General features: G+C 36.9%; 1 protein-coding gene and 1 long non-coding RNA gene across 2 annotated transcripts in view; both read right to left on the bottom strand.

Annotated features, from left to right (window-relative positions):
• Positions 1 to 8,407: 8,407 nt before the first annotated feature.
• Positions 8,408 to 11,021, bottom strand: LOC107585940 (uncharacterized). Its single transcript, XR_001609305.1, has 2 exons — positions 10,571 to 11,021; positions 8,408 to 9,100 (listed from the first exon to the last, which is right to left on the bottom strand). It is a non-coding gene; the product is annotated as an uncharacterized lncRNA (long non-coding RNA).
• A 1,705-nt stretch (positions 11,022 to 12,726) lies between these two features.
• LOC107586006 (pleckstrin homology domain-containing family A member 7-like) overlaps positions 12,727 to 25,100 on the bottom strand; it is a 119,515-nt gene continuing 107,141 nt past the window's right edge. Inside the window, exons 18-27 of the mRNA XM_016273220.1 lie at positions 23,755 to 23,931; positions 23,607 to 23,669; positions 23,268 to 23,369; positions 21,481 to 21,496; positions 21,306 to 21,397; positions 19,452 to 19,664; positions 17,490 to 17,672; positions 16,943 to 17,076; positions 16,305 to 16,447; positions 12,727 to 12,960 (exon numbers count right to left, since the gene is read on the bottom strand). Coding sequence (XP_016128706.1) covers positions 12,818 to 12,960; positions 16,305 to 16,447; positions 16,943 to 17,076; positions 17,490 to 17,672; positions 19,452 to 19,664; positions 21,306 to 21,397; positions 21,481 to 21,496; positions 23,268 to 23,369; positions 23,607 to 23,669; positions 23,755 to 23,931 — 1,266 coding nt within the window. The 3' untranslated portion in view covers positions 12,727 to 12,817. The remainder of the gene's footprint in view (positions 12,961 to 16,304; positions 16,448 to 16,942; positions 17,077 to 17,489; positions 17,673 to 19,451; positions 19,665 to 21,305; positions 21,398 to 21,480; positions 21,497 to 23,267; positions 23,370 to 23,606; positions 23,670 to 23,754; positions 23,932 to 25,100) is intronic.

Here is a 25,100-nt window from a genome sequence, read left to right as displayed (position 1 = left end):
CGAACAAAGTTTAAGCGACGGCAAGCCTCTTTCTTTTTTATTAAGAGTAGGGTATAGGCTGTAAGAAAACCTGATGTATAGACAAACTTCACCTGGTCTGCTGATGAGAAATTGCCCTACGAGCACTTTGATGGAATTTGAAGTTACCTAAGCTAAACCAATCCTCACTGCAGATGGAAAATCGTAATATGTCCCTCACACAGACGTTTATATTGTTATTAAATTGAAAAATGGTTCATGTCGTTTCGCTAAAAGTATGATTGCTGCGTCTATTTATCCAACGCGCCTTCGTCTTAAAAGACTGTAAAACAATTTTACACCTGGAACGATTATTGAAGTTAGTCTTGTGCCAACAAACAAAGGCCATCTCAGGTCATTCTACAAAACCGAATGTAGAAGATTCCTGTCTGAATGTTTCTGTTATTATAGCGAATTATTTGATCGATATATTGATGAATTACAGAGACTGGGCATCCTAAACTCTTCACCTTTTGTGACTCCCTGGAACTGCTGGGAAATAATTACATTGTCTCATAAATGCACAAATAAAAATGAAGATTCTTTACACTATTTAAAATTGTATTACAAATGAATGTCACGGAGACAAGCATGGATTCGATCATAGTATTCGAATTCAGGTAAACGATTTTGAAATGTTCACAGATGTTTCACAATATCTTAACTTGATTTAGGCTACTCGTGTAATAAATTATTTAAAAAAAAAAAAAAAAACATATATTTAACATAACAGAGTTTGGTCTGTTTTAAGCTGTAAAACGGGTTCCTTTACACTGCTATATAAATATTTAAGAAGTTACCAATGAAGTGCATGAACAAAATCCCCTCACTACGGAGACATTCCTCTCCAAACAACATTTTAGACGATCCACTAGCATATATAATTATATTTTATGAAGTTGTGAAGAAACTGCTCGCTCTTAAAACTGTCACAGTTCAGGTCAGATGAGTTTGGGTATTTACATGTACAGCGCACTTTAGGAATGCAGGTAACAGACAGTGAATTAAAAAAAGCAACTACAACACTGAAAGACATATGCAGAGATCGTAAACTATAAATACAGTCCGGTTTGATACATACAATGACAGGCAGTAAAAAGTCAGTAGTTAAAAATAAAAGTAAATAACCGCATCTATAATAGTCGTGAACTGTCGCGTTTTAAAAATAGAACATATACCTGCGTGCATCCTATTTTAAATGCATGTTTATTTTTTTGCTTAAAATATCAATACGAAAGAAAACAATAGATACACAATAAGATGTTGTACTTACAATGATAAGGGCGGATGCAGAAGAAAATGCTGTTTGTTAACTGAAGAGTAACATAGGGCTAAAGAGAGAGGGAGGGAGGAAGAGTGTGTTAGAGAGAGAGAGAGAGAGAGAGAGAGAGGATTAAGGATGTAGAGGGCATGCCAGAATAGATATCCTTTCACAACATCTCATCACATCTGTTCTGGCTCTTGTCTTGTCTTTCATTTTCACATTCCCTTTTTTCCTGAGAAAAATCCTATCCACGCGTCACATCTTCATACACCAAAGAGAAGATTAATTATTCAAACAAAGCATTGCCTTCAAGGCAATAACGCCAGGGCACTGAAACTTTCCTCTTCGACAGCCTGTTCCAGCTGACACCGAAAAGTATTTCCCAAATACTGTAAAACAATGTCTGAGTCAAAAGTTTCTTCAAACGCCCCATTTTCAAACAGTGACAATTATTAGCCTACTTTTAAATATGAACCTCGTCTGGCTGTACATTTCAGATTAACATATAAAGGTGCAGACACATTTTCTGACCGGTTCAGAGACGTAAAATGTCGATGTTCTCCCAAGAGCTGAGAAATGTAAACAGGCGCATTCAAACTGCCACCGCGCAAAACACTTCATAAAATAATAATAAAACAAAATGCAGCCAACAGTCTTGTAAGACGAGTGTTTCTCTGAAGTTAAACACATTTGTGTCTCAAGGTTGTGTCTCGAAACCTAGTGAACCGCCTCACTAGGCAGCATTTTTAGGAGTCAAGTGTAGCCTATTCACTGTCTAGGTAGGTAGCTCAAACGGTTTTGAGAGACCCTCACAGACATGTAGTAATATCAGGTATCAATTATTTAATAATTCAATTTTAAAAATGTATTTTGGTGTAATTTTAGCGAATATTACGTATTGAAATGAACGTCTTACTTTTTACGCACAGCGCTGCGCTGAATAATGACTCCTGCAGAAGGCAGGTACAGTGTCAGGTAGACGCCGCTCACAGATGTACAGGACTAATGCGCCACCTATCGATTACTCGAGGAACTGCACCTCTGGATGCAGTGATTTTGTCAAGCAGAAAGTGCTCTTAAATCAACCCTTGTTTTTTTATTTTAAGTTAACGTTTAGGGTTGAGCTTCAGCAAGATTCTTAAACATAACAATTTTATTTATCATTTTAGGCGTTTATTTAATTTTTTTACGTGTTATGAAAATGCAAATGAAAAACGCAAGTGGCTGCTATCAAGTTATTCAGTAGAGGACCTATACTGCCACCAGTATGTCTTAATTAAAAGAGAAACTCTGACTAATGAGTTTCTCCAAACTGCAAATCTGATAGAGTCAATGTGTAAAAGACCACCAAACGTATTAGAGAGCTCTTCTTTAAAAACCAAATCCTATTCATGAATAAATTGTAAGTTTGTTTTATTTAATCCTTGGTTATTGCTTCTGATGTAGTTTGGCCTTGACTGTGCAAAACAGTCTCTCAAATACTTATAGGTTTGAACAAGGACATGATTCATTTTCGTCTCTCTAACAGTGTTCAGGTCTTAACTAATTAGCTAAGTCGTTTTTTGCGGTCCCTTTGACAAAATCTAAAAGTCACAAGGTCTTTTCAGAACTACGAGCATGTAATTAAGCAGTCCGCGGGTGTGAGAGAGCGGGTTCAAGCCTGTAGGTCTGGTCTGGACCAATGTTCTGTCCAGCTCGTTAGAGAAAGAGGCAGCATTCATCACATTAGCATATCATGAAATGCTTTGATGCATCGTGAAATTCAAGCCTAGCCTATTAATATTTTAAAAAGGCCTGCATAAAAATCAACATTTTTGTTACATTAAATTAACATGTGTTCTTCTCCAGTTCTGCATGTTTAATTAGGCCGCACTCTTCTGTCAAAGGAAATATGGAGGCTGCCATATGATTTGCTGTGATTACTTGAGAACTAGCAAACAACACTTCACAAATATATTTGTCTGGTAGATTCAAATGCCTCACAGAGGATGTGCGTACGAGAGGCCTCTATTAAAATCTCATTTCAGACATTTCCATATCTGCAGGAGCCATGGAAATACATCTGACCGGTCTTTAATTAATGAGCGATACATTTTTAGTCGAAATCTACAGAACCGTGTCTGTGTTGCTCCATGAGATTTAACACTGGATGAAGATTCTCCGAAACATCTTCTTTTTAAACCATGCACGAAACAACCCTGTTGTATAGTCCAGAGGGTTTCAGCATCACTCGGGGTCTGTGTAAAGAAAGAGAAAATGACAAACTGCAAACCATTATGTGGCAGGAAACACAGGATGAGGTATTTTAAATGTCAGTGGTTGGAAACCCCAATCCATTATTACCTTTTGAAGAGTTTATGAGCATTTTAATTAAATATATAAGCTTTGTAGAGCAGACATGTGCATAGGATTTGTTCTAAATAACCTAATAATGATCTTCGATATTAATACATTAAGGTTTCAAACTCTTTGTAGTTCAATGGTCCACTGAATCATTATCTTGCATCTCCAAAGCTAAAGATCAGAACAATTACACCTTTAAATAGTTCGTTCACACCAAAATACAAATTCTGAAATCATTACTCACTCTCAAGTCGTTTGATACCTGTATGATTCTCTTCTGTGGAACACAAAAGAAGATATACTGTACCGTTGCACTGTGAGAAATAAATCTGTAAAATAACAGAAAAGGTACTGGCAGCTCATTACCTGAACATTATTCATTCATTTGAATTAGCAAAATTCAAAATACAGGTAAAACACCTATAAAAAAAATACTGAAAATTCCTTCGTATGAATACAGTACATTAATTACATTTAACAGTGCCTTATTTGTTCTTTTTTTTCAAATTAAAAAGGCTATAAACAACATTGGACCCCAATGACTTTATTTTTTTTACACATGCAGGAGTAATCGTTTGTCTGGAACGATTGCGTTTTCTCTCTCATCTTGTTCGCTTGTTTGAATCAGAAAGCCAAGACGTTAGTCTCGGTGAATATTAACATCTTTATTGTTGTCGAGAACAAACAAAGACGGCTTGACATTTTACATCGCGGGTAGATCTTTGCTCTGCTGTACTACTGAAGCTGTGGCGGGACTCGGAGGTATTATCCGCCTACATTCTGTTCTAGTTTTATCTATTCTTCTGTTAGATATGCAGGGATGTGTATAAAAGAACACTGAATGCTGTTGAGCCGACCTCCTCAATTATTTAGCAACTCTCTCCGAAAATATAGATAGTAAATCAATGGTGATAAAAGAGCATAAGATACCATTTTGGATTCAAAGTACCTTTTGTATTAGAATCTCAGCCTCCCTTAGGTGAATGCATAAGTCAGATGCAGGCGTTATGAGAATCCCTGCAGTGTTGGGAACGCCATGTCGAGACAACACGAAGTCTTAAAACACAGTAATTGTGTGCCTTTGAATTATTAGCGCCCGGAGAGACGTGGCTGGATCCAGAGAGGAGTGAATTTGTGATTTCATAGCTGATTTGTTGGGTGCACACAATGGATATCGCAGTAACGTCTAAGAGTAAGGGAAAGAAATGATTGAGTGAAGAACAGGTCATTAACGGGCATATGCTACTCGCCTTGGATGTATAATGTGGCGGCTTGTCCAACTCAATATGCTCCTATGCATCCATACAGGTTTGGCTACAGTGTGACTCGTTCCACAGTCTGGAGGAGCTTTAGGGACTGGAGAGAAACTGAAACCGGACAGGGATTCTTCATCCTCACAGAAGTTCTCAGAACATCAATCCCTCCTCAATAAAATACTTTATATGTATCAGTTACATGTTACCATGTGTGTGAATGATTGAACAATGATTGCAACAATTATTCTATGTCCTTATTTTACAAATATGAGCTGACATCCCACTTAAGTTTGATATGTACCCACTATAATATGCATTATGATACCATTTCACAAAAGAAAAAATAAACAATTCAACCGTTCAAAAGTTTGGATCAGTAAGACTTTTTTTTATTTAGCAAGGGCATTCAATTTGTCAAGTGTGACGGTAAGGACTTTTACATTGTTACCAAAAAAAAAGGATAATTTTAAAACAAAAAAGATGCTCAAAAATATTAAGCAGCACAACTGTTCAACCGTGATAAGAAATGTCACCCGAGCATCAGTCAGATCAGTATATTAGAATGATTTCCGAAGGAACATGTGACACTGCTGAAAATTCAGCTCGCCATCACAGAAATTGATTACATTATAAAATAGAAAACAATTCTTTTAAATTGTAATAAATGCAGTATTGGCGAGTATAAGAGACTTCTTTTAAAACATCTTACTGACCCAACACTTTTCAGTGGTAGTATATATACAGTATATGTTGGTACTCTTTTAATGATTACATTATTAATTAATATATATTTTTAAATAACTGTATATATTTTACTGGAAAATGTATAAACTATGTCTAAATCTATGTAATACAGAATTATAAACTGTTTATAATATATAATAAATGTATTTAAAAAACAAATGTGATCATTTCTAAAACATCTAGTCTTCCAGTATTTTTTATGGCTTCTGATAATTTTTTTTTTAAAAAGACTCTTGAATTGCATATTGCATTTTATCACAATTCGCCAAATTTTGTCATGTTGTCAAAAGGAAAAATCAGAGTACTGCAAAACCAGGCCTAATTTTGTGCAAACTTTAGGTTCATGGATGGTATTGTGCAGTTGACCTTACAGGGGCCATCTGTAGTGTTTCATTACTAAATGCTCTTTGGCTTTCTTTGTGCACTGTTTTATCTCTGTTTATTCCACAGCTAAGCAGCCGTTTTCTCTCCGTGACTGGAGCTTTGTCAGGCTCGATTCAAGAAAGCAAAGAACAGAGCTTTTTGTCAAGCTGTCAAACTTCAGGGTCAACATAGCTTTCGTTCCCAAGACAAGGTCGGAATAGTTCAAAATCGCTCCGGCCGCTCAGATTTCACTTTGAAACAGGTGGCCATTAACAGAATGGAATCATTTGAGCCACTCCAAAACACATCATGGTTTGACAAATTTATGGAGACTCGTGTAGAAATGCTGCACACAGTTTTACGCTAATTAATTCAGTCACTTCTAGACATTTAGTAAACAGTCGCCTCCAATTCACCAGAGAGCATTTGGAGTAGTCCTGTGGAGAGAACACCACCCAGATTCATGTCAATATTGACAAATAGTCTATACTCAACTGCATATTTGTAAATGATTCTTGGCATAGACTACCTCTTGCCATGGACATTATTGCTGAAAATCCCCACAATCCTCCTGAGAGTTATCACATTTGGTTGGGCGGTGAATAAAGAGCAATATTTTTTCCCCTCCAATCTCTTCAATGTATCATTCATTCATTCGAATGAAGGACATTTATAGTATTCAACTTTAAATACAGCATTCCTTCTGCATTTCCAAGGAACTTCTATTCTATGCTTAATATCCACGTATTCATCCAAGAATTGAATTACATCGCGGACACAACAGGACCTGTGATGCGCCACAACTTTGATATGGAAGAACGCAGTAGATACTCAAATGAATTGGATTGAACAAAGGTTAAATGTTTTTCAAACACTCAATGTCGCAGAAGCCTTGGACAACAACGCGTCTAAATACAGTTAGGCGTACATACATTTAAACTTCTTTGAAAGAGGGTGAAATATTTTGTGCCGCATTAGTGCCTGAGACATTCAGTGCATTTAACAGAACAGGACAGAATTTGCATAATGGGTTTTTTCTTATTCTCTTTGAAATCCAGAGTGCGGAATAACAAATGTATATGAAATAGCAGCCAAACATCAATAAATGGAAATGCCACAATTCTCTGTGGATGGTCTTGGGTGGATTTCTGCTGGAGGAGGAAAAACAGCCCGCTTATTGCAAAATAAGCAGAAAAGCGGATGTGATCAAACTCATGCCCACCAGGCTCGCTAATGCACGCGCACACACACAGTATAGCCCACCTCTCACTTCTTCTAATCAGATGCAGTGAGATGTGGCAGCTCCTGCTGTGGAGCTATGGGAGGAGAAGCATGTCTCACAGGTGCTTTCAAAGAACAAGATACAGCAGTGGAGAGACTGTAATTACTCTCCAATTACAGATAAAGATCTCACTTGAGGGCTGCAACATAAAGTATCCTAACAGCCGTGCAGACCCACTTACACTACGATTTAAAAAAGTCCAATCAAGAGTGTCTTAGGAAATGTCCTTTGCAGGTACAATGATAATCACGATCATGTAAAGGACGCTTTTTAATTGCTGTGGTTTTCGTACTGACTCACTAACAGATAAACAAAAGTGCCATTAAATCAGTCAGCAAAATGTGGAGTTGAGAAAAAAAAAGCATTCTTATATGTACTTTTTTGGTCAGCATATATATATATATATATATATATATATATATATACACACACACACACACAATTGTATATGTAAATAGTGTGTGTGTGTGTGTGTGTGTGTGTGAGAATACAGTATATAAATATCTTAAAATACATAATCTATAAAATGTTGAATATATTAAATAATTATATAATTTATTTTTATTATATTAAATATATTAATGTAGAAAGATGTGTACAGGTATGTGTATTTATGTATGCATGTATGTGTGCATGTGTGTGTGTGTGTGTGTGTGTAGACACATACATTAAATGAAGATAAAAAAAAATGTAAAAAGCTGTGTGAAATTAAAATCCTTTATCTTTATAATGCCTTACAACATAAAGAGGTCAAAACACTTAATGCACATTTTAAAGGAAATCCCTGAAGCAATGACAAGAGCACATTTCACATTTACGGGCAAAAACCTTTGTTCTTTATAAAAAATAAGAGGTTGTTACAGAACATACGTGGAAAAGGAATTTCAAAATGAGGTTCTCTCTTTATGTCCTTATATTTTATTCTTTTTATTCTTATTCTTTTAACCGAATTTGTATGGAAGGAATAAAACACAAGGTGAGATCAGAAAAGGAAGTTGACGATGCAAATGTAAAACCTCCAAATCATTTCATAAATTCCTTATTTGACATCATTTTTCTTCTGAAGCTGAAAAACTTGAAATTCTTTTCTCTCTTTCCTTCATTCTTTGAGAACACAAACAGAATAAAAGACAAAAAGCTTGTTAATATCTTTAATATTTACAGTTTCTTTAAAAAAGTATGTGGCATTTCCCTCCCCAACCCCTTCCCCACAAATCCTGTCTGAAAATATTATTTAATGTTATTTTTTCCTTACCTTAGTCAACAAAAATAAAATGCATTTGGCAAGCTAACTGGAAACTGGCAGTGCTGGATACATAAAAATAATATTTCAAGTGATTTGGTGTAAGAATATCATCTGAATTGACAAAATACAATCGACATGACATTTTTGTACCCTTCATGTTCATAATGCATTACACATGTATAATACTTTTTCTTTTAGCTATTACGTTACCGTTGTTTTCAAACTGAACTCCATCCAAACATCTGTCTTGCCTTGAGAAGTAAAACATGAGCTTTGAATGTTCTCTACAATACGGTGCATATTAAAATTGCAGTAATGTATATAAAATGGCTCTCTATATCTGGGTTATCATGGTTAGATTTTGTACAGCATATGCACAGCAGTTTCCACAGCAAAAAGCCCATATCAAATAATAGCTCTACAAAAAATGCATTTCAGAAGTGAGTTCCCATGTGAGTCCAAAAGTGCGCTAACGTCATCTCTAAATGTGAGCGATGTGATTCGATAAGCTGAGTTTAAGTTTGTCCACCACTAGTGGGGTTTTCAGAATGTGACAGCACCTCAATATCCAGATACAGCTTTGGCTGGAAAAGAGATAAAGAGCGAGAGATGAGAAATGTAAAGAAATAAAGCAAAACAGAACAATACACTGAAAAAAGAGCCACACATAAGAGTGTACTAAAGTAATACATTCTTCAGTGCTAAAAACATGTGGTGCAAGTGCCTACACTGTACACTAAAACAAATTTGAAGTTGTAAATAAAACAACGATTTTACAATATCATTTCTCATTTCAGGGCTCGACATTAACGCTTGTCCGCTTATCCGGGACAAGTGGATTTTGTGAAGGGGCAAGTGAAAGAGAATTTTACTTGCCTGCCTGGACAGGTAACCCATTTAAAACATCATTAGCAAACAATAACTAGGGCAGCGCCGAAACTTTGGCAACAATGGTTCTGATTTTATTACTTTCAGTGTAAATGGTGACTGATAACGGATAATGTATTGACAGTATCAAAGTTGCGTCAGTTGAGGCTCACGCAGCCTGTGTGACCCGTGGACAAATCAGAACTAATAAGTGCAACAGCACACACAAAGAAACAAACACGAACAAACATACTGCGGTAGAAAAAAATATATAAATATTCTATATAATATAGGTAAGCAACATCACACGACCAAGAGTGATGTTTTTCCGACTATCAGCACGATTGCAAATCTGACATTTATTTGATACGCATCGCCGAGCAACACATAATTGGTTTCTGAATGATTCAGTCATTTGAACGAATCGGTTGAATCAGTGACTCACTCATTAAGACAGTGATCTGCCGCCACCTACTGGTACTTTGGTTTCATATTTAAAAGTATCATTGCATTTTTCCAACATTTCATATTTGTATGTTAAAAAAGTAAACCATTAATCTTATAACATTATTTATGCATTTGCAATTTTACTGTGTAAATGCATTTATGGAACCTCTTATCTTCATGAAACAGTCTGAGTAAATACATCTAAATGGCAATTTCGATGCAGCTTCAGTGTTTCCTCTGCAGTGGAAAGATGGAGTTTGTTGATACTGATTTCATTTGAATGGTAACAACCGTACAGTGTCTTATTATTCTAACAATGTATTGTTAAAATGTAAGAATGTGACGTAAATGATGACACGTACATTCAATAAAGTCAGGAAAATATTGTCCTTCACAAAGATAAAATGTCCTAGAAATCAATTTAAGGCAAATTTCACAAATACGCTGATTAAAGTGAGACCTGATAGAGCACTGATGAGACTATTGCTTCAGAATAAATTACATTTACGCCGGCCTTTTTCCCCCGGACAAGTGACTGTCTGATTTACTTGTCCGAAGGACAAGCACATGTCAAGGCTTAATGTCGAGCCCTGCATTTAATTTAATGTTACTTGCTTCTTTCTAATTATTTGTGAAATTTACTAGCAATTTCTAAATGAAAACTGTTTCTACACCACTTTTTTTCCCAGTGTATTTTCTTCAACTCAACTGCCAAACTTTTTTTATAACCCTAGAATTACCTTACTAAATAGTAGACAGGTAAACACTCTCCACCCTCCTTCTCTCTGTGCAGCATGTTACATAGAGAAAATGCTGAGTTAAACACACTTTAACACATGCATGTGCATGACACATGCAGCATGCAGCTCACTTTCATACAAATGCTGCTGAAACAGCAGAATAACACGGCCAGCTCAGGCATTCAGTGATTAAATGGATTGGCTAATAAACATATAAAATGTATGGTTATGCACTGACTCAAATCTTCCGTATAGTATAATATAATCATGGCACTGTCCAACAGAGTATGGTACAAAACAGGGCAGAAAATCTTTAAAATATTTTTTTTCTTACCTCAGTAGGTCAAACTAAATATTGATGTTAATGAGGTGTTTCATTTTCTATTCAGTACATTTTTTTGTGATATTTGGGGCATGTCTGAATATTGTTTAAAACACTAATGGGTTTTTTTTCAAGCAAGAAAAAAAAAGAAATGTCAAATGTTTATTGTTTTATATTATTATTCTTATATATACATACATACAGTAATGTACTGTCACTCATTAGGACATCTGTAGTTCAGTTTATTTATTTAGTTAGTTAGTTAATTTTTCAGTATATGTCTATTTGTATTTTTTTCCTGGGACATCAAAATAATGGTATTGTATTCTAAAACCATAACCAGGATCGAGACTTCTAAGGTAAAACTAGCTAACTTTTCATGCTGTGTTTATTTACATGTTAGATAATAGTTTATAATATAAAAATCATAACAAACAAAAACAAATTGTGCTTTTAAGACCTAACGGAACCCAAAAGTGTACTGTGTTTGTGGACAGTGCCTCATAAACTGCATATAATAGCTCATAATTAGCATGTGTCAAATGGGAAATCATGGCAGTTCACTGATTTGAGGCATCCTGAGAAGCAGAACACACAATGCAGGTGGAGGTCATGCTCTTTCATGAACTGCACTAAAATAGCTTTGGAGAGATGCACACATATATAAAGTGTACAAAGACGAAGGGCCATGTTTTTCCTTTTCCCCCACAAAACCCTGACAGTCATTCTGCTGTTTATTTCAGTGAGTCACAGACATCAAAACACTAAAGCTCTTTACAGATTACAGATGGCAAAGCAAGTGGTGTTTGGCAACACAACAGCATGTGCTGCCGTAGCGATGCCCTGAGTCTTTGTTAATTACAAACAATTCACAAAAGACAGCATTTGTTTATGGCTTTTTAGGCTTATCGGCTCACAAAGAGCCAATTTGCACACAATTCACACACCTCTCCATCTCCAGATGTGGAGGCAGTTGTTAGAGGGGGGGGCCAATCTACACTACTCATGAAGTTACTAAATACTACAGCACAAGCCCTGATGAAGCACAATCATGCAGCATGCAGACAGAAAAGGTGCCAAAACACACAGGGAACAATTAGCAAAAGCACATTTGCGTGCTAAATGATTAGCAGTTAGTTCTTACTTTGTTTTTCTCTGATTAGACAAAGGTGTAGTGAAATCCATTGCTCAGGGGAGGGGGAGCAGACTGAGCCGTAGAGACGGCAACAGGAGCGGGGGGAGGAAGAGGAGGAGGTGGTGGAGGTTGAGGGAGGGAGGTGGGACTGTTAACCGGCGGTGAGGCTGAAGCAGAAACAGGAACAGAGGAGCGTAGTAACACACAGGGAGCTAGTAGTGACAAAGTTACGGTAGTTGCTACTACACACTACAAAGTGCTATTTGTGAGTACATAACTACAAGAGCGATCTGAGGACATCAAGGTAGTCAAACTTAAAGGGATATTTATCAAAATAAACAAATTGGGGTCCCATTTTATATTAGGTGGCCTTAACTACTACGTACTTGCATAAAACATTAGTACAATGTTCTTATTGTGTTTGTATTGTATTCCAAAACACTTGCTGCTATTGAGGTGGGATAGGGGTAAGGTTAGGGACAGGTTTGGTGGTATGGGTAGGTTTAAGGCTGGGTTAAGGTGTAAGAGATGGGTCAAAAGTGTAACTATAAATGTAATTACAGAAATGAATTACAGATATAATTACATGCAGGTATTTTTTTTTTATATAAGTTAATGTAAAACATGTATGTACACAATAAGTTCATTGTACCCATTTCAAATGTAAGTATATAGCACAATCATGCAGCATGCAGACAGAAAAGGTGCCAAAACACACAGGGAACAATTAGCAAAAGCACATTTGCGTGCTAAATGATTAGCAGTTAGTTCTTACTTTGTTTTTCTCTGATTAGACAAAGGTGTAGTGAAATCCATTGCTCAGGGGAGGGGGAGCAGACTGAGCCGTAGAGACGGCAACAGGAGCGGGGGGAGGAAGAGGAGGAGGTGGTGGAGGTTGAGGGAGGGAGGTGGGACTGTTAACCGGCGGTGAGGCTGAAGCAGAAACAGGAACAGAGGAGCGTAGTAACACACAGGGAGCTAGTAGTGACAAAGTTACGGTAGTTGCTACTACACACTACAAAGTGCTATTTGTGAGTACATAACTACAAGAGCGATCTGAGGACATCAAGGTAGTCAAACTTAAAGGGATATTTATCAAAATAAACAAATTGGGGTCCCACTTTATATTAGGTGGCCTTAACTACTACGTACTTGCATAAAACATTAGTACAATGTTCTTATTGTGTTTGTATTGTATTCCAAAACACTTGCTGCTATTGAGGTGGGATAGGGGTAAAGTTAGGGACAGGTTTGGTGGTATGGGTAGGTTTAAGGCTGGGTTAAGGTGTAAGAGATGGGTCAAAAGTGTAACTATAAATGTAATTACAGAAATGAATTACAGATATAATTACATGCAGGTATTTTTTTTTTATATAAGTTAATGTAAAACATGTATGTACACAATAAGTTCATTGTACCCATTTCAAATGTAAGTATATAGTAGTTAAGGCCACTTAATATAAAAATTATTTCATAATTCATCGCCTTCATGCCATTCCAAACCTGTGTGACTTCCATTCTTCAATGTAACACAAAGAAGGACCTTTTTTTGTTTTCAAACAGGAAGGAAAAGCACTGTAAAAGTATCATAAAAGCGATATTCGTGATTTGTTGCATTTGAAGTCATAAAATAACTGTATGTGAGGAATAAACCAGGAGCAATACAACAACTTTTGACTTGGACACCCTTTTTAAATGAAATTAATACAAAGAATTATGGAAAAAGAAACAAAACCACAATTAATAATAAGAAGAAACATTTCTTGAGCACATGGAGGCCTGAAGAAATACCATCACAGAAATATATTATATTTTAAAATATAATAAAATAGAAAACAGTTACTATTGTAATATTTCACAGTATTAGTGTTTACTGTGTTTCTAATCAAGTAAGTATAGTCTTACTGAGAATAAAAACTTTTAAAAAGACGTCAAATCTTACCAAGGCCAATCTTTCGAACAGTGATTTATTTTCAGTGAATCAGAAGATCCCGTTCACAAAACTGGTCTGAATCTGAATGCTATGACGCTAAAGTTCAGCTCACTGACTCAATGATCCAGTTACAGTGGATTAACCAGACTCAGCTCACTGAAAGAGATTATTCTCAGCTAATAATGACTATCCGATCAGCATGTCCTGGTCCAGAGGTAGCCGAGGACACATTGTGATTGGATCTCAGTGTAATTAGGAATATAGCACACAAGTCACATAGACCAGCTTAATGGTGCTTTTGCATACTTTTTGAAGATTAAAATCCTCAGTGCCCATAAGCACTATGTCCTCCTTTTTTTCTTTGTTAGAAATAACGTCATATGGGTTTGGAATGAAACGAGTGTGAGTAGTACATTTTCACTTTTGGGCAACTATTCCTTTAATCAAGGTGGTCTACCAGCTTTAACCAGGATGTCCTTGGCTCCTCCAGATGGTAGTCAACCTAAACCAGTTTGGACCGGTTGGTATCAATTTTAGCTACATCTGGCCTTTTCTACCATTTGTATTCATAGAACAGACAAGACAAAACAAACAGGGTTAGTGGACCCAGGCAGTGTTTCAAGCCAACGCGCATTGCCCGCATGAACACCACAATTCGATGTGTTAAGAAAATGTGCTTACATGCCACAGCTCTGACTATTTTAGATGATTTCTGTCTGCCCTCATAGATTCAAAATAAATGCTCAAAGTGGTGCTGCGGGTGATCAAAACCCTGACCTGCCTTCACAGATGATTTCGCTCACATAAGGTATTCTGACATGTCCTTCTAATGGAAACACTGTGATAATTGTTGACTACGCCATACCGCCAGCCTCACACAATATGATCCATCACGTCAGGACGAATTGACTGTAAATCTGTGTGACTAAGAGGGACACGCTTGCACCCTGTCTGAAGGTTAGACCTGGCAGAGTGAGTGAGGCCTCTGTAAGAAGTAAAGATGAAACGATGGTGTGCTTTTATGCCAGTTCAGAAAGATGTTCAAAGTGCTGCCACGGGATGCAGAGTGAACAAGCCCCAGTGCATATTCAACTGGGTCATTGATCGGCTCTGAAAAAAATGGCCTCATCAAGAGATTCCTCCCAGCCTGAAAGATCCGACATGTCTCCCAATTAGCAAGCATCTTTACTCGTCAGATCTGCGCTAATAAGGAATAATGTTCAGTTATTAACGTTGCGGCTGATAGGCTTGGCTTTGCTCTTTCTTTTTCCTCATCACGCCTCCAATGCCGATGTTTTGAAACAGGGTGGACCGTTTCTCCCAATGTTCACAGTTAATCAGTATTTGTCAGTTTGATTATTCAGGAACTTTTATTAACACTGTCAGATTTGCATTACAAATAACAATTTCTGAAGTGTTTTCTTCACATTTACCTTGATCTTTTCAGAGTATCTGAACTTGTCAAGGTGTACCGCAGAGCATATCTGAAATTAATCTATTCAAACAGAGCTCTGGCAGTCATACAGGTGTGAACTGTTGATTGTATGTTATTATGGGACTCTCTTTCAGCGTCCTTAGCCTTAACATGCATTGTGCACTCCCTGTCCTTGCTCTTGCTATTTAAAATGATTTGTGCTTTTTACAATAAGTTTTGACTGTGTTTTGTAAAACACAGTATATGCTTCCATAGAAAATGGAGTGTTTTTTAACAAGATAATTTCAGGAATTAGTAATATTACTCGTCAGATCTGCGCTAATAAGGAATAATGTTCAGTTATTAACGTTGCGGCTGATAGGCTTGGCTTTGCTCTTTCTTTTTCCTCATCACGCCTCCAATGCCGATGTTTTGAAACAGGGTGGACCGTTTCTCCCAATGTTCACAGTTAATCAGTATTTGTCAGTTTGATTATTCAGGAACTTTTATTAACACTGTCAGATTTGCATTACAAATAACAATTTCTGAAGTGTTTTCTTCACATTTACCTTGATCTTTTCAGAGTATCTGAACTTGTCAAGGTGTACCGCAGAGCATATCTGAAATTAATCTATTCAAACAGAGCTCTGGCAGTCATACAGGTGTGAACTGTTGATTGTATGTTATTATGGGACTCTCTTTCAGTGTCCTTAGCCTTAACATGCATTGTGCACTCCCTGTCCTTGCTCTTGCCATTTAAAATGATTTGTGCTTTTTACAATAAGTTTTGACTGTTTTGTAAAACACAGTATATGCTTCCATAGAAAATTTAGTGTTTTTTAACAAGATAATTTCAGGAATTAGTAATAATAATCAGTAAGAATTTAAGGAATCAGTTCAGGTTAGTAGTAATGCTGCTGGTTAGTTTACCTGCCACTTGTTTGCTCTTGAGCGAGGCCTCTGATGCTAAGGCATAGGACATGGTGATGATTCTCTCTTGCTCCTGTAGAGCCGAGTCTATGTCCGGCAGCACCGGCTTGTCTACTGCTGCAGGAGGAGGTATATTCTGGACACTTATATGCACACAAGAAACAGGTACATTAGAGTAAACTCTCAGAGAAAAGTGTAACAATGGTTCTCAGCATTTTGGGGTCAGTAAGTGTTTTTTTCTTTTCAAGAAAGAAATTATTACTTTTTATTTAGTAAGGATTCATTAAATTGATCAAAAGTGACAGTAAAGATATTTATAATGTTACAAGAGATTTGCTATTTCAAATAAATGTATTTCCAACATAAGAAATAATTCTTGAGCACCAAATCAGCATATTGGAATGACTTTTGAAGGATAATGTGACACTGAAGACTGCTTTGCCATCATAAAAATAAATTACATTTTAAATGTTATTTAAATTGTAATATCTCACAGTATCGTTTTTACAGTATTTTTGATCAAATAATGATACTTACAAACCCCAAACATCTGAATGGTAGTATATATAATGGCAAGAAAACATCTATAAAGATGACAATAAGAGCAGCTGTGTTAAATGAGACTGATCAGTCAGTACCTAGACTTAGCCAGGATGCTCTTGATTCGTTCCACTTTACGATGTCTGGCCTCCATTTCCTGAGGGCTGAGGGGCTCCTCTGGATCCATGTCCACATAGCGCTCAGGGATGGCCACCTTTTGTGGCTTTGCCAGCTATACAGTCATTGAGACCAAACACACACCATCAATCACTTAATTCTGAAATCTAACGTCATTTAAGTTGAACATTTTCTTTATTTTGGTCATTTTTTTGTTCTCTTGAAATAAAAAGCCTACATTTTATATAATATGAAATGAACTCAGGATAGTTCAACCAAAAATAAAAATTCTGTCTGGATTTACTCTCTCTCATGTGATATCAAACCTGCATGACTTTCAGAAAAGAAAAGAAAAGGTGAATTTAGGCAGTGTTTTAAGTACTGTCTCACTCAGTATTAACATTTACTGCATCTTTTCTCTATAAAGCAAAAGCACATAGTGACTGAGGCCTTTGTTCCACACAACAAGGAAATTATGTCAGAATCTTCTTTTTTTGGGTGAACTATCCCTTTAAGCAGTAGGGTTACCTCTTTGCTAAGGTCCAGCTGGTAGTCCAGAGGCTCCAGATCTAGTTCTCTCATGGGTGTGCTGCTCAGGGTGAGCCATTCGTCTGACCGAGAGCGCTGTCTCTCTTTGTGCTCAACTGGTCTCTCTTCACCCTGCACGGCCTGCTCCAGAAGCTGCAAATCAAAGTCCTGCTCTCTCCTCCACTGAAGGCACACAAACACACAGAGCCTTGAGACGGCCGATCTAGACCTCACATACATCCAACTCGGGACGTGAAAATGTAATATTTTGGTTCTGAAATGGTCTTCACCTGATTTACAGGACAGGTTAAGCGTAGGATAACATTTCCAGTTACACTGGGACAGATGTGACAGAGTTTGTGACAGAGTACTAAAGCCAAAATGACCTCTGTGCTCCACATATCATCTTACATCCAACATTCATTCTTTACATGAAATAAAAAGTTTAAAGAGGACAGCCCTGCACATAAACAACACACAAAACTAGGTTAAACTGCAACCTTGAACGTAATGGTATATTGTCCCAGTGCGATCCTGTACCTCTGTACCATGTAAAGTGATTGGACTGATTGTGCGTGAAGTGTCTCATGTTCAAGCTCTCAAACCGTAGCTTACAGCACTCCTGCAAACCAAGAAAGACGCAATAAAATGCTCCATCTGTGACTTCATTTACATGCTTCATTCCCAGGCTTTATTGTGCTTACTGAAAAGAAAATAAACCAGTGTGTCAGGAAATGAACTGTGGTTTCACATTCATAGTAGAGAGAAAAAGAACAATTACCTTCTTTTACTTTTTTTTTAACTAGCAAAGTGTTTATTTTCTAATGTGCAAAAATCTACAAAAAAGAGCTGTGCAATTGATTTTCTTTTTGCAAATTATGCTACAATCCGCTGTTATTTTATTATGAACAAGAAAAACATGCTCAGCCTCAGTAAGTAGTACAATTATAAACATATAAGTAATTCATACATTACCCAGGCCATTCATTGTGTACACATTCAATACATTTTGGTAAAACAAGGTGTAAAATTATAAAAGTATTTATTTAAAAAAAGCCAGATAAGCTAAACCAAGTTATAAAATCATGTTTTGCAGAATGACAGTTTAATTGGTAAATCAAAAAAAAAAAATTATCATGTCATTTATTCTGTGCACTCAGACCCAAATTGCAGGGGAAAATGATTTTGCAGGTTTTGTAAGACTTATTAGAAAGCTGGGTGTGAACAGTGAAACTGGGTGAAATTAGTGTAAAACAAAAGAATAAATGAGTGAGGTAAACACAATAGAGTCTGGTTTCACACTTCAGTTATGCTATAATTATTGCGGTTGAGTGATGAACTGCTAAAAGGTTTGAGAGCTTGTGCTTGAAATTTAGTTTAGTTTATGAGCCCACTAATACAGCAGAGCCTGTTTCCCATAACTTAGAGCATTAGGTTATTGTTATAGAGATGTTAAAAGAGCATTCTGATGTTAGTGTTGGCTTTTGCCTATTCAAAGACCCCCCAAGTAAAAGCACACTACTTTGATTCACTATCCCAGATGAACACGGGAGCTGCTCCCTTAAGGAGCCATGTCCCAAGGTTAAAATTAAACACTCATACAAGTCATTAGAACATTTTGAAACTACATTAAGAGTGAGAATCAGTAGCATTTCAACTTTCCTTATTAATCCTCTAAACACATTAGTCCATGTCTTTCATTGGCAAAACTCCCATCTGTTCTTATTCTGTAGCCCATCCATGTGGCCCAACAACATATAATAAAATCTCTCACATCTCCTTCTGCAACACCTCCCACATACCCACTTACCTGCGGCAGACACTACTAGACACTAAAATGCTGATCATTTTAACGCCAAATCTTACAGTTCTCCATTAAAACAGTTTAAATAGCTGAATGCGCATTTATGTCAAGGCGATAGTTCTCTCTGGAGGATAATGTGTCATTGTGCTCTAACGTACTGATCCCAGGTCTGCAGACACGGATTTGGATGTGGAGGAGGCACGAGATGAGGAAGCCTGCCGCTCGCCCTGGCTGAGCGTTCTCTTGCGCTCCCGTACGAGAGCCTTTTGGTGACGCTTCATCCTCTCCAGCTGCTCTTCGGCGCTCATGCGGCCACGCTGCTGCACGGGCTCCCCAGAGTACAGCCGCTCCAAGGCACTCTTTGGTCTCTCCTAGGAGACACCAGTGGACGTGTTAATAATGCTGAAACAAACCGGACCAAAGAACAGTGTGGAGAGAGAAAAATCAAAGAGAGAAATGTGAACAATTTGCGAAAGGGAGGAGGGGAAGGAAAAAGAAAAGGGGAAAAAAGAGAGACTCAACCATCTAGGACCCAACCAATATTCACTGGATGTCTGTCTATGCCTTTACTATATTCTTGCTGCTCACTTACAGTTTTTGCATTTAGTATTGCAGTGTACTGTATTTATAGTTTTTTATGTTAATTACACTTCCATTCAAAAGTTTGGAGTGAGTATTCAACTTTTGTTGAAAAATAAATGAATTCAATTCTATTTCAAATAAACACTGTTCTGTCATGAAAACTCTCTGAGGGATTGACATGGTAATGTACATGACAATGTTAATTTATTTGGTCTTGGCGAAATGGATCTGCTACGCTGCTGCGGCAGAGCAAGTACCGAGACTTGCTACTGCCAATCCATCCATGTAAGAAATATTGCTGCTGCAAATATGACATACATGAAATAACCCCCATATAGCATACATGAATCACCTTGTAGCAGATCTATACAGGAGGAGCTGGGGAAGGTGGAGGGTTTCTGAAGCAAGCTGCAATTGATATGGCAAGCGCTAGTCATATTTGAATGTTGAGCAGTGAGCTCATTGGCTACCGATACAGGAGAGAACCAATCAGCTGTGCCATGTGATAATGATGTCATTAGGTCAGATTGAGTTAGACCTATCGGACTGCGCCATCTAGAGTTTCATGCCAGAACTCTGTATTTCTTTTGAACTTTCGATTTATTAAAGAATACTGAAAAAATATATACAGTTTTCTCAAAAATATTAAGTAGCACCAGTTTTCAACATTGATAATAATAAGAAATATTTCTTAAGCACCAAATCAGTATATTAGAATTCTAATGATCATTTTCAAAAATCATGTTTTTTCATTGTGCATTCCAATTAATCTCAATCAAACTGCAGTTGGGTTATTTTGATTAGGTTAAAAAATAACAAAAAATACAGTTAACTAACACAATAAAACACAATAAAAGCATGATAACAATAAAAAAAACATGATTTTTGAAAATTAAAAAAAAAACAAGAGTTATCTGTTTTTGCAAATAAACTCTTCATTTATATGTCTATTTTAATAACTGTATGTTTGATAGCAATATATATATATATATATATATATAACAAATTTAATGTCATTTGACTGTTTTTTGTATGCAGTGTGTTGTTATTAATGAGTGTAAAACAGTCCGTCAGAAAGAGAGAGGCAGAAGGAGAAAATAAGGAGAAAAAAAGTATCAGAAACAGAGGAGTTCATTTTGAAGCTCTGCTGTGCTCATTTCTGTTAACATTTTCTGCATGATTCCATCAGGGTGGGAGACATACACTGTGTTCACAGTATGCATGGCAACACTACAGCAGTAATTCATTCGCAAAGTACAGTCTGGCCCAAGCCCACACTGGCTGCTTTTATTTCATGTGCTCAGCGGTTTGTACTCCTGCTGCATCTAATCAACCTGCTGTTTGTCAGCTCTGCCAAAGCAAACTATGACGGACTCTTTATGTCCCCCTGCCTCTCAACAGACACTTTCAGGACTTTGTTGGCTTCCTACCTTCAAGCTTGTGGTGGTGAGTCCTCTTCTGAGGGTGACAAACGATGAAATGTTTGATGACTGGTTCAGTCTTGAAGATGAGCCTGTCAAACCTAACAGAAGTTGAACTGGATTAGACAAATCTTATAGGTTTCTTAGGAAATCCTTTCTAAAATTCCGAGCTGGGAGTTTGTACTTTCCCACTGAGCAGCCTGATGTCACGTTCACACTTGGTACACTTGCTTAATTGGGTGTTTCTTCAACTACAGTATGGTCACTTTTGGCTATGTGGACTCTCTTAAAGCACACACTTTAATATGTCTACCAACAGCGCCCAGCAGTATGCAGACTACTATTTAAAAGTTTGGGGTCTGTAATATTTTTTGCTAATGTTTTTGAAAGGGTTCTCCAACTCTATGTTCACCAAGGCTGCATTTACTTGATCAAAAATACAGAAAAATTCCCTCAAGGATTTTTAAGCTGAATTTTCAGCAGCCATTACTCTTGTATCCAGTGTCACGCGTTTCAGAAATCATTATAATATTCTGATTTTGGGCCTAAGAAATATTTATGATTATTAATGTTGAAAATGGCTGTGCTGCTTAATTCTTTGAGGAAACTGTGATACATATTTTTCAGGATTCTTACACAAAATTAAAGTCCAAAAAAACAGCATTTATTCGAAATTATACTGAATTTATTTTTACTGTCACTTTTGATCAATTTAATGTGTCCTTGCTGAACAAAAGTATTAATACCTTTTTAAAAAATCATACTGACCCCAAAATTTTGAACAGCAGTGTATTAAGCGAAAATTCACCACAGCATCATTTCCATCTCAAATTACGTACAGTATTGTGTTAAACAGCATTCTGTGATGAAAATGATAGTGGTGGAAATTATATATTTGCACCATTTTTGGCTCCTTTGTAATGTTAAGGCTAAATTCACTACTACCTTCTTATATAGCCTAAACACACACAATTAAATATTATTTCAACAATCGCAGAATTTGTCAAAATTTCTGCTCCCACTGGGAATGGCGGAAATTGGGAAGCGCCTCCACAAGCTACAACGTAAACATACAAAATAACTAGCAATTTACAGGCAGACTGATTTGATGTCATCAATAAACTGTACTGTGGTTTACATGAACCAAACACGGTACCCCCCCTTTTCAAACGAGTGTTATACACTGTTGTGTGATAGGGCTGTCAAAATGGCTGAAAAACTACATTTGAATTTTGTACGTAAATATTATCAATATTCGAATTATATTTTAATTTAAAAGGCATAATTTCAATCTTTATTACATTCAATATAAAATATTAAAAATGAGTGTCTGTCTTTCAGTATGTCAGAATACAATATAGTACATATCATAATATAATATAATAAAGAACAACATTTCTTCAACAGAACCTAAAAGCTAAAAATTAGAGTAGAACAGAATAGAATAGAACAGAAGTACCTTCATACCACTGCGATCATTCTTAAAAAAAAATATGACAACCCTAAGGCTTGTCTTTGATTTTGTAAGAGGCAAATTTAGAGCTCAAAGGGGCACTGAAGAAAGGATAGGATTTTCTCTTATTTGTATTTTCAGAACAAGCCATAATTTATTGACTTGTGCTCTCACACAAACACTTGAGAAATCAATAATCTTAGACACTGTATGCCTCGTTCTTACGGCTCTATCACGCTGATCAAAAACTGACATTAGATCTTCACTCCGGCTCCGAGAGCTCCATTTCTCTTTCATCACTTTGTTCTTTCTCTATCAATTACCGGACTGAGAGGTGCATGCTGAATAGAAAAGGAGGCTGACACGGTTTAACATCTTCTGATACACTCTGCTGCTCAAACAGTATTGATGCTTTAGTTTGGAAGCACGCATTAGAGAGATAAAAGCTGAAACACAATTTTGGGCTTGAGAAAAGAAAGACTGTGTCTCATTTTTCAACTTCTTTCTCTGGTTCTGACCTGAGAGAGAGCACTGTGGGTCATCTGGTCTTGAAGGGCTGAACGCAATCTGTCCACATCTCTCTCCAATTGGCTGTACTCTGCCCAAGCGTTCTCCATCTCCTGTTTAACACAGAACAAGCCTCAATACAAGTGCAATGAGCTGATATTAGTATTGCACTGACATTCATTTTTGGCTTAATGTGATATTAGTATTTCATGGATGTTCTTGAGTCTTCTGCGAGTGTATTAAAGGGGTCCTATTATGCTTTTTCACTTTTTCAACTTTAGTTAATCTGTAATGTTGCTGATTGAGCATAAAAAAGACCTGCAAAGTTACAAAGCTCAAAGTCCACTTCAAAAGGGTTCGTCTGGACTGTAGAGGTGAGGGAGAGGGGGTCTGGGTGGAGCGTCTTCTTCAGGCTGCATTGTGTAAACATGAAATGTCCATAAATACAGATAAATGGACTGAAGGAATATTTTGATTACTTTGTTTCACTTCACTCACCCATTTTGGCTTGATCGCTGTATGTGAGAGCTGCAAGGGCTGCTGGGTAGATTGCACCAGGCTGAGATGAGGGCTGGGCTGAGCAGCTTTCAGTTCACCCATGGATGGGCTCGCAGAGAGAGAAGGCACTGCGGACAATGACGCTGAAGGCACGAGTTTCCTCTCTGGGTCAGGCAAATATTCCACCCGTTGATATCATATGGGCAAAAAAACACATGTTTGGCTTAATGTGATATTAGTATTTCATGGATGTTCTTGAGTCTTCTGCGAGTGTATTAAAGGGGTCCTATTATGCTTTTTCACTTTTTCAACTTTAGTTAATCTGTAATGTTGCTGATTGAGCATAAAAAAGACCTGCAAAGTTACAAAGCTCAAAGTCCACTTCAAAAGGAGATATTTTACTTAACAGAAATCACTTTTCAAAAAATACAACGAACTGAAGCTTGCAGGCTGCTATGGTAAGGGCAGTAGTGTAATGTAACGAAGCAATAATACTTCGTTACAGTACTTAAGTATATTTTGGGAGTATCTGGACTCTACTTGAGTTTTTATATTTCAGCCAACTTTTACTTTTACTCCACTACATTTCCTAATTAAAATGTATACTTTTACTCCGATACATTTCCCCGAAGCATATTCGTTACTTACAACAACATAGTCAGAAGTCAGAAGAACACGGACTGCAGGAAAGCAGGTTTGACGAATCAGTGGTCTGGCGCTTGCAAGTTAAGACTCCTAAAAACACCTTTGCTCATGTGCAAACAAGTGCGCACACAACCGCGGATGACTCATTTTCCACTATGATAATATGGTAAGTGTTGTTGTAATGATGTGCGATCGGACATTATCAAGTAAGCGTTATCACCAAATCACACACAGAGTGCATGCACGTTGATTTATTAATCTATTAAAACTCAAAATTCCAGGCATTCTAAATTGTAGAAGGCAAAAATGCTTCTGTATGCTTTTTATATTTATATAATTTAATATAGTTAACTTAATCTATTTCACACAAAGTGTACAGTTTTTCTGCAGATATCAGCATGTAACACATTTAATAATCATTTTATACAAGTTAAGTAAAGTAATGTGACTTACATTTTAGACATAAGCCTAATATTGCTTGTTTTTGCTCAATTTTGCAAACGAATATAGTTCCAAACAAAGATCACAGCACTGTTTTGCGTCTCCGAGCAAAGGACGGCGTTTACTTATTGAATGATTCAGCTTTTTGAACTAATCAGTTGAATAAATGATTCAGTGATTCACTCATTAACACAGTCAAATGCTTTGTTCCTGAATGAATCAGCCGTTTGAATGAATCGGTTGAATCTCAATGACTCACT

This window comes from Sinocyclocheilus grahami, unplaced genomic scaffold (assembly GCF_001515645.1).
Source record: "Sinocyclocheilus grahami isolate Dianchi unplaced genomic scaffold, SAMN03320097.WGS_v1.1 scaffold76.1, whole genome shotgun sequence".
In the NCBI taxonomy this organism is placed as follows: Eukaryota; Metazoa; Chordata; class Actinopteri; order Cypriniformes; family Cyprinidae; genus Sinocyclocheilus; species Sinocyclocheilus grahami.
The sequence above is the reverse complement of the archived record's forward strand: the minus strand, read 5'-3'. Positions and strand labels throughout refer to the sequence as shown.